Raw genomic sequence first — 9811 nt, 5'->3', positions numbered from 1 at the left:
TGAGAACTGAATACATCAGTAAGATGAAATGGGCCCAAGAAATATTTAAGATGTAAAATCTGTAGAACTTGGAGGTTCCTGTTTTCCAGTGTGGATGACAGAGTGCTGGTACCAACTGGGAGAGGACATACTTGGCTCAGAAACCAATCTCTTACTTGTAGTTTAGGAGTTGGTCTTGAGTATATCTGCATGGGTAGACCCAGTGTAATGTGCATGCACGAGATGTGTAATGTGTATGAAGAAGATAATTTTATATTCCACAGCATGAAAGTGCTGTTATTCCAGATGTTCTGTTGGGCCTTTTGGGACTAGTGAAATTTAAAGAAATTAAGATTATAAGAAAATACTAGAATTCAAAAGGTTTGGTTTTTTTTTTAACTCCAAAATTTTTTTACTCCTAAGAGGTTTCATCTGCTTTTCATTCTCCCTTCACTATCTTTTTGTCATAAGATATTTTTAAGTTGCCAAGGGATAAATAATAACATGTGGAAAGAGTGTGTTTGGTGTAATTTCTTGATTCTCATGATGCAGAATACTAAGAGTTGTGTGTTTTTTAGGGTGCTTTAAAGCCTATGGACCTAAATCGTGTCATCAAACTCCTCGAAGACACCGACAAAGTAAGCTTTGAGAGAAAATTTGTCTGCTATATCACTTATAAACTGTGATTCCCTGAAAGGTAACATGTATTCCCCCAACACCAGTCTCATTTCTCTCCTCTTGAAAACATTTCAAATATTCAAGGACTGTTTAAACTTAGTATGAATATATTGCCCTGGCCGGTTTGGCTCAGCGGGTAGAGCGTTGGCCTGCGGTCCAGAGAGACCCGGGTTCAGTTCCCACTAAGGTCACGTACCTTGGTTGCAGTTTGTCCCCGGCCCTAGTTAGTCATGCGGGTGGCAGCCACTTGATGTGCCCCTTTCTTGTCGATGTTTCTCTCTCTCTCTCTTTATCTCTCTCTCCCTCCCTCCCTCCCACTCTATCTGAACAAAAAATGTCCTCGGGTGAGGATGAAATAAATAAATAAATAAATAAATAAATAAATAAATAAATAAATAAATAAACTTAGTATGAATATATTAAACGTGGTAGGGAGGCTGCAGGAGACTAGATCTGGTTTCATGGGATGGACAAATCCATGGTGGATATAAACAGAAGGAATCATAAGGGTAGAGAAAGACTCATCCAGCTCTGTATTTGCTTGTTACCAAATGCAGTGTGGGGAGCAAGGCAGAAAAAGAGTATCATGATGTACTTAAGCGTTTCTGATATGAAATCAGGATATAAATGCATACTCATAATACTCATAGGTAATTTATTTTCAGAGAAATCTGAATATAGAAGGTAATGAAAATAAAATTATTTTAGGTAAAGACTCAAAATTGAGCCCTGACCAGTTTGGCTCAGCAGTTAGAGCGTCGGACTGCAGACCAGTGAGTCACGGGTTTGATTCCAATCAAAGGCACGTATCTCAGTTGTGGTTCGTCCCCAGCCCTGGTCAGGTCATGAGGGAGGCAGCCAGGCAATGTGGCTCTATCACATTGATGTTTCTCTCTCTCTCTCTCCCCCCTCCCTCCCACTCTATTTAATAATAAATGGAAGAATATCCTTGGGTGAGGAATAACATTAAAAAAAAAAAAAAAGACTCCAAATTGAGAGTTCAAGCATTGGGGAAAAGGATAATAAATGCATATGCATGTATACTCACATACCACACTCTCCTAACATTACCCACAAATTGGATGCCTAAAAGCTAGCACACGCGATAAAATTTCTGCAAGATGGAGATTGCATGCTTTTAGTAAGTGGAAAATGAATTGACAGTGGTAGAGCTGATCAAGACAAAACAATGTCCTGTGGCCCAGCCAGTGTGGCTCAGTGGATTAAGCGTCCTCCCATGGACTAAGAGGTCCCAGTTTAATTCCTGGTCAGGGCACGTGCTCGGTTGCAAGTAGATCCCCAGTAGGGAGTGTGCAGGAGGCAGCCGATCCATGTTTCTCTCTCACATCAATGTTTCTTTCTCTAAAAAAAATCAGTAAAAACATGTATTTTTTTAAATGTCCTGTGATTAGTAGGCACAAAAATTTCATCACTGTTTTACATTCTCTTAGTCTCTGCATTTTTACATAGAAAGAAGAAAAAACAAAATAATGACTATAAGAATTTATATGTTGCTGGTTATGTTTGTTGTGAAAGTTAATTGTGAATATATGTGCATTTTTATAAAAAGAAAACATATAGCTCCTACTAGTTGTTAGTAAAGTATAGAAAATGCCACAGCCTCTCACAAACAATTTAAAGATTAAAAGGACAGAAGTGATTCAGTCATGAAAAGACATCAGTGGTATAGGGTTTGGTTTTGTTTTGTTTTAATCAGCTGAAGCTGTTTGGCTTGTGCCAGTATGCTGGGCATATTTTAGAGATTAAAATTTCAGTTTCTGGAGTCAGATTGCCAAATTTGACTCCTTACACAACCACTATTACTATTTGTCCGATTTTGGACAAATTAGTGTTTCAGCTTGAGGTTCTTACTGTGGAAAAGAGGAATAATAATAGTATTCTCCTAATAGAGTTGTTTTGAAGACTGATATGTAGGTATCATGCCTAAATGGTGCATGGCATAGAAAAATGCTCAGCATGCTTCACATATTGTTAATATTTCTGGAAACGATTACTCTTCTTATATTAATCTAGTTTTAATTTTCAATTTCCTAATTAAATTGAAATAGTAGTTTACTTTTACCTTCACTGTTTTAGGAAACATTGTGTAATCCTTACATTATAATAAAGTGATTTAAGAATTTCTTGATAATTTTAATGTCTGTTTTCTTTTTATATTAATGAAAAAATGTTAAATCTCAACAGTGTCAATAGCACAAAAGAACTAAAACAGATCATTTGTTTTAGGATGATTTAGAAGAAAAACAACTTAAATCTGTCAAGAAACTGGTGCAGTATTATCAGAATGGATTTGTATCCTTTACATATATATGATTTGTTTTTTTAATTTTTTTTTGGTACGTGCCCCTAGCGGGAACTGAACTCGGGACTCTCTGGTCCGCAGGCCAACTCTCCAACCGCTGAGCCAAACCAGCCAGGGCTACATATATATGTGTTTTGTTTGTTTGTTTGTTTACCCTGAAATGGGGGAGTTTTTATTAGTTTCCTACTGCTGCTGTAACAAGTTACCACAGAGCGCCTTAAAACAACATACGTTTTTTAGTCTTATAGTTCAGGGGGTCAGAAGTCCAACATCTGCCTCACTGATAGTGCAGCTGTTAGCGCGGCTGGTTCCTTTTGGGTGGAGAGGACAGTTCGTGTCCTTGCCTCTCGCAGGTCCCAGAGGCGGCTGCATCCTCAGCCCCTGGCTCCTTCCCCAGAGAACCATCGCTGTCACCTCTGCTTCTGTCATCACGTTGCTCCGCTGGCGCTGTCCTGAGTCTTTCTTTCCCTTACCAGAACCCTGTGATTACACTGGTCCTCCCTGGATAATCTGCGATGACTTTCCCATCTCAAGATTTTTCCACATAATCCCTTTGCCATGTAAGGTAACAGTCACAGGTTCTGGGGATTAGGATGTGAACATCTTTGGGCAGGCCATTATTCTGTCTACCACAGAAAATATCTGACATTCTTTGTGTTTTTTTAATGAAATTATATTTTTTGTTTATCAGAAAATATAAAATTGAAGAAAACAGTGCAATGCAGTTAACTGTATGGATGTCAGTTCTGTAGACTCAGAGACAATGGATATAGTCAGGAGGGCCAAGTCAGTCTTCTTTCTTCCAATTTACTTGTGTGTTTGTATTGTTAATAAGCTTCTCGACTTCTCCACCCTTATATAGGGACAACCGCACCTCATGAGGTTGTTAGGATGACTAGATGAGGTCATGTACACGCAAGTGCTTGATAATCTGTAAAACACTGCATAATAAAAGATATTATCCCCACTAAATATACACCCTGATCAGAGTGTGGAAACTCCTGTGTCTCACAACTGTCATGCTTAAGAAACAGTTTGTTGTTGGGTGGCTGCTGTTGTTTTGATCTTTGCATATATGTGCTGTTATCAAATGGCCACAGGAAACTTGCTTTCTGCAGTCGTCTTGCCACAGACAGGTGACATTCAATTTCAGAACTGGCAAGGTTTGTACAGATTTGTTGGGGCAATCAGTTACCTGAGGGCTTGTGGATATCAAACACTGTTATTGGTAGCCAGGTCGGCCAGCAAGTGATTTCTTTTTCTATCTTAATCATCATTTTTTCTCCTCAGGTTAGAGAGTTGGTGGCAAATGGCTCAATTTCTGAATGTCTTTAGTAGGCTGGCTTTAGAGGTCATAACACATAAAGCAAAGATATGTTAGAGAAGTATCTTGGTCACTTCTCTAGGAATTTAACAGAGGTTTGTCTTTCCAGTATACCCAGCTCTCCCTCCTTTTTCTAAGAAGTTCCTAGAAAGAGACTAGTAGTGATAGGATTCAACCAAGAAGTACAAGTCACAGCTGCCCCGTTCCCTTAGCTGTACAATCAAGTATATGAAATTTGGTTATGTATGAGTTGGGTTTTTTAAATAGATAAAATAAAAGGTGCTTTTACCTGAAGATCTACCGACGGTATATTTTACTTTAATACTAGTTTTAAATTAAATAAAATCTCAACCAATTCAAACCTTAAAAATAAGAAAATACATCTGAATAATATTAATAAAGTGATGCAGAAACATAAGGTAGGTTTGGGTTTCTTATTCTGGAGCAATTAACATTTCGTATGAGTGGGTGGAGATGAAGGATATGATTGAGCCATTAAGTTGATTTTTTTTCATTGTGTTATTACTCATTGCCAATATTAAGTTATTGATCAACTGAATTTGTAGTGTAGTAGTTGGTAATCAAATTCCAAAGGTCTCATGAGAGGAGAAAAAAATATTTTGAGTAAGAGGTCACTGAGACACAAATTAAATAATATTCCTTAAAAAATATGGTTCTGCCCTGGCTGGCATGGCTCAGTTGGTTGGGCATTATCCCATGCATCGAGAGGTCAATGGTTCAATTCCTGGTTAGGGCACATGCCAAGGTTGTGGGTTCAGTCCCAGTAGGGAGCATGTAGGAAGCAGCTGATTGATGTCTCTCTCTCTCTCTCTCTCTCTCTCTCTCTCTTTCTGTCTCTCTTCCTCTCTCTCTACAATCAATAAAAACATTTTAAAAAGAAATATTTTTTTAAAGTATATATATGGTTCTAACTTTTCCTCTTTAGTCTTCCAAATTAGTATAATTAAATAGTGTCAACCACATTTAACAAAATAGGAATTCTGTAGACATTCTTCGTACAATTGCTATAAAGAATATGTTAATAAAAATCTTAATCTTAATTTTATTTCTTAACTGAAAATATTAAAGCCCCTAGGGGATTTAGCACAGATATTTAAAATTCTGAATTTGTGTGCAGGAAAAATTGTAAACCAGCCCCATTTTATAGAACCTGCATATAATATCATAAAATTATGTGGGTAAGTTGTTTTTCTTTAACTTTATTTTATAGTAGCATGCAGTATTTTATTATGCTTTATTTTGTATTACAAAGATATTATGCATTATGGTGTAGCAAGTGATGCAGAACTCAGAAAACTTCACCTGATCACTTGATTCCAGTAGTTAGTATTGCAAAGGTAGTCAGTTTTATTGTAGTCTGAGATCACTAGCCACAAGAGATTAAACTGTAAGTATATTAAAATGTTTTTTCATAATAAGTTGCTCTTACAGTAATGATAAATATGAGGTAAAACCAAGAAACTGTAATATCTTTAGAGAATCCTTGAGACAATTTAAGGACAATGCTTAATAGTTTCAGTCTAGTTGTTTAATCTCTAGAAAATTTGACTGTCAAAGATGTATTTGGTTCTGATTTACATTTATTTGATTTTCCAAATTTGAGTAAAGAGTAAAATGTCAACAGTTATTTTTGATACATGTTTTTTAATGTTAAGTAGAAGTCAGAATGATAAAATTAATATGCCCAGTCCTCTGTGCAGTTGTTTCTCTAACCATTTGGGAGAGCTAGGGGTGATCTTCTGCTTCCTTGCTGCCACATAGTGGCTAATCAAGATACATATTAAAATACCCCTTTTTAGTTTTCATGATAATATAGTAGAGGAAATTTCTTAAAGTAGAAATAAACCTTCCTGACAATTTAACCTCGGAAACTTTTCTACCAAGTTAGCTTTTTAAATACTGTGTTTCTTTTAATAGGCAAATAATGATATTAGTAAGACTGTATACGTAGTAGGTTTTAACTTGCATTTAGACATTTAAAATGTTGTGATTACATTTAATTTTTTTTTTAATATCTGAACAAAATAGTCAAAAATAATTTATTGGGCCCTGGTTGGTGTTGCCCAGTGGTTAGAGTGTCAGCCTATGCACCGAAGGGTCATGGGTTCCATTCCCAGTCAAGGGAATGTACCTGGGTTGCAGATTTGCTTCCTGCCTGGTTGGAGCGCGTGCAGGAGGCAACCAATGGATGTGTCTCTCTCACTTTGAGACTCCTCTTCTCTCTCTCTCCCTCCATCCTTCCTTCCACTCTTTCTAAAAAAATCAATAGAAAAAAATATCCTCAGGTAAGGATTAACAACAACAAAAAATAATAATTTATTGAATGCCTTTACCATGCCTTACTTTTTAATAGAGACCATGAAAAATAAAGACCTAAATTATTGCTCTGGCGCTTTCAAGGAACTTGAATACAAATTGGCAATTATTATATTGGTGCACAATTTTATATATATGTAATATTTTCAAATTTTGAGGCTATGTACATCCTAGAAGTCCTAGAACACCAGGTTCATAAGTCTGACTTTGAACATCAGTGCCCCTTACAGAGCTCCATTAAGAACTGGTTCTTGCCAAGCTGGTGTGGCTCAGTGGTTGAGTGTCGACCCATGCACCATGAGGTTGCCGGTTCAATTCCTGGTCAGGGCACATGCCCAGGTTGTGGGCCGAATCCCCAGTGGGGGTCATGCAGGAGGTGGCCATTTGGTGTTCTCTCTCATTGATGTTTCTGTCTCTCTCCCCTGCTCCCTTCCTCTCTCTCTAAAATCAATAAAGAAAAAAAAAATTTGTTTTAATTTAAAAAGAAAAAGAACTGGTTCTCTATGAAAGCCATGACTAAATGTTTCATTGCATAATATGACAAATCTTTTGAATTACACTCTTTTTTTTTTTTTTTTTTATCCTCACCCGAGGACATTTTTCCATTTTTTGTACAGACAGAGTGGGAGGGAGAGAGAAGAAGAGAGAGAGAGAGAAACATCGATGTGAAAGGGACACATCGAGTGGCTGCCACCCGCACGACCAACCAGGGCCGGGGAGAAACTGCAACCAAGATACATGCACTTAGTGGGAACCGAACCCGGGTCTCTCCGGACCACAGGCGGGCGCTCTAACCACTGAGCCAAACTGGCCAGGGCTGAATTACACTCTTTACTTTCCCTCATATTTCATGTATTCATACTTTGTGTTTTTTTCTGTTTTTCTAATTTCTGCTTTTGTCTTGCATTTCTCCATGCCTTGCCTTCAGTTAATTCCCTTTTCAAGACCTTTTTGGGAGATAAAAATATTGAAAGTATTTTTGGCCTATAAATAGCATGCTTTTTTCATTGCATTGGGACTATATGTTTAGCTTTTTTCATAACCTTTTTAGTGGAAAACACTTCTGATGCTTTATCTTTTAGATTGTTTCCTTTGGTAGAAAGAAAACATTTGAGGACAAGTAGAACTAGTTTTTAGAGTTTCATAAGTACTTGTTTCAAATGAAAATTTTTAACAAACACTTGAAATGAACCTCTGTGGCATTTATAAAATTATCCTTTTCATAGCTTGACCGTGAAATGTCTTTCAATTACAAATGGCATATATATATATATATATATATATATATATATATGCATCTCCACATGTGGTAGTTCTAAATGCTGGTTTTCAACCACTTATTTAATTTTTCTTGAAAAACATTAATTAAAAGTTCTATATATAGTATATATTTTAAACAAATAGTATAGGAGCTTCAAATTTTAAATTCATGAAATGCCAAAATAGTTTTTATTTTGTATTTAAGAACTTTCTTTAGCTCCTTTGACATTTACACTAATAACCTAGGTTTGAGTGCCTTATCTTTTATGATTTATAAATAAATTATTCAAAAATAACTTTGATTGCAGTAACTGTGAAATGTGATTCTAATATAATATTTGTTAACTTTAATTTCTTAGTGTCTCAAAAAGTATATTTGTTATTTTGTGGACAGTAACTGATCTAGTTAATAAGGAAAAGCTCACTGTCCTTTAAGAACAAATAGACCATTGATCTATTAAATACAATTTCAAAAACTTCAGAAAAAGCCTTTGAACAGCTTTAAATTATAGGTAAGCCTAGTTCTGTGATTCAAATCAGATTATCTAATGTCTTCCTAATTTTGATGGAAGTACACCTATAATCCCTTATTATTTTGCCCTCAGAGAGAAAGAGGATTTTTAAGTTTTTTATTTATACAATGTTGCAAGATAGCTTTCTTAATCCTTGCCTTATTTCCATCTCTCTTCATTTTATAAGCCTATTTTATTTATTTTTGTCAGTTAGTTAGAAACACAAAAATATTTTTGATAGTGTCAATTCTCTCGGGCTAACAAATAGAATATTATTCTCATTTTATCCTTGAGAAAAGAAAATTTTCCCTACTTTACAAATGATACTTTAATTAAGGACATTATGAAACATAACTTGTACGTTCTTTATTCTTATTGAAGCTTGCCATTTTTGAAAAAGAAAGTATCAGATGAAATAACATACGCTGAAGATACCGCTAATTCAATCGCACTTCTGGGTAAGTCAAGATTTTTTTAAGATAGAGGACTATAATATATAACAGGCCTCGCTGACAAAAAAGAAATATCTCTTTCACTAAGTTTCACTAAGAGTACTCCTCCAAATCTAGGCTCTTGTTTTGTTTTGTTTTCTGGTTGGGAATTAATCATAGTGTGGCTAGTGATAATTTTTATATTGTTTTTCCCTCAGGTATTCTATGATACCAAGCCTCTGTTCCTTAAATATAAGGACTGGCAGATACTTCTGTACACTTATTGTCTTGATGATATTTAGTTGGATAACATACTTATTAACTTTTTTTGGTAAATTAGAAATATGTGTCCCTCTCAGTAATCACAAAGTGTTTTCAACTTTGAACTCTAATAATTGCTAGAATCATTGAGAGCCAAATTGCTCAGTAAATAACCTAATCATAAAATAACCTAATCGTAGAATGGTGGAACATTAAGAACTTGAGCACAATATACATAAAGATGATGGTGCCTGTATTTTCTATTCAAAATATGAAAAAATATAATAAAACAGCAGGTTTTTGCATTTTTATTATTACTTGATTTTTTAGAAAAAGAAAATAATTTCCCAGGAAATGAGATCAGTCAAACACTAGCTCCTTCAATCAGCCCTTGAGTACATGACAGCATGTTCCCAAAACAAATCCTACATTAAATTTATACTTATTAATTTAAATTTAGGTCTTTGTTTGTATAAGAGGACCAAAAGATACAGAATTGGCCCAACAAATAAAAAATAAGTATTTATTGAATTATTATGTTCCTAGAATTATATTCCATACTGAAAGATGTTAGACTCAACTGGAATAAATAAAAAGCACTTTTAATTTTTAACATAGACACTAACCTTTTATATCTAAATATGTTTCATAGTCCTTAACTGTAGATACCTTGGGGAAAATTATTATGGACTAGAGTAGGTGAAAG

General features: G+C 35.3%; 1 protein-coding gene across 1 annotated transcript in view; it reads left to right on the top strand.

Annotated features, from left to right (window-relative positions):
• The first annotated feature begins 572 nt into the window (after positions 1-572).
• CFAP69 (cilia and flagella associated protein 69) overlaps positions 573-9811 on the top strand; it is a 59387-nt gene continuing 50148 nt past the window's right edge. Inside the window, exons 1-4 of the mRNA XM_036246882.1 lie at positions 573-617; positions 2905-2970; positions 5394-5503; positions 8795-8871. Of these exons, the coding sequence (XP_036102775.1) occupies positions 573-617; positions 2905-2970; positions 5394-5503; positions 8795-8871 (298 nt within the window). The remainder of the gene's footprint in view (positions 618-2904; positions 2971-5393; positions 5504-8794; positions 8872-9811) is intronic.

This window comes from Molossus molossus, unplaced genomic scaffold, assembly GCF_014108415.1.
Source record: "Molossus molossus isolate mMolMol1 unplaced genomic scaffold, mMolMol1.p scaffold_m16_p_7, whole genome shotgun sequence".
In the NCBI taxonomy this organism is placed as follows: domain Eukaryota; kingdom Metazoa; phylum Chordata; class Mammalia; order Chiroptera; family Molossidae; genus Molossus; species Molossus molossus.
This window is presented reverse-complemented; position numbering and strand designations above follow the sequence as displayed.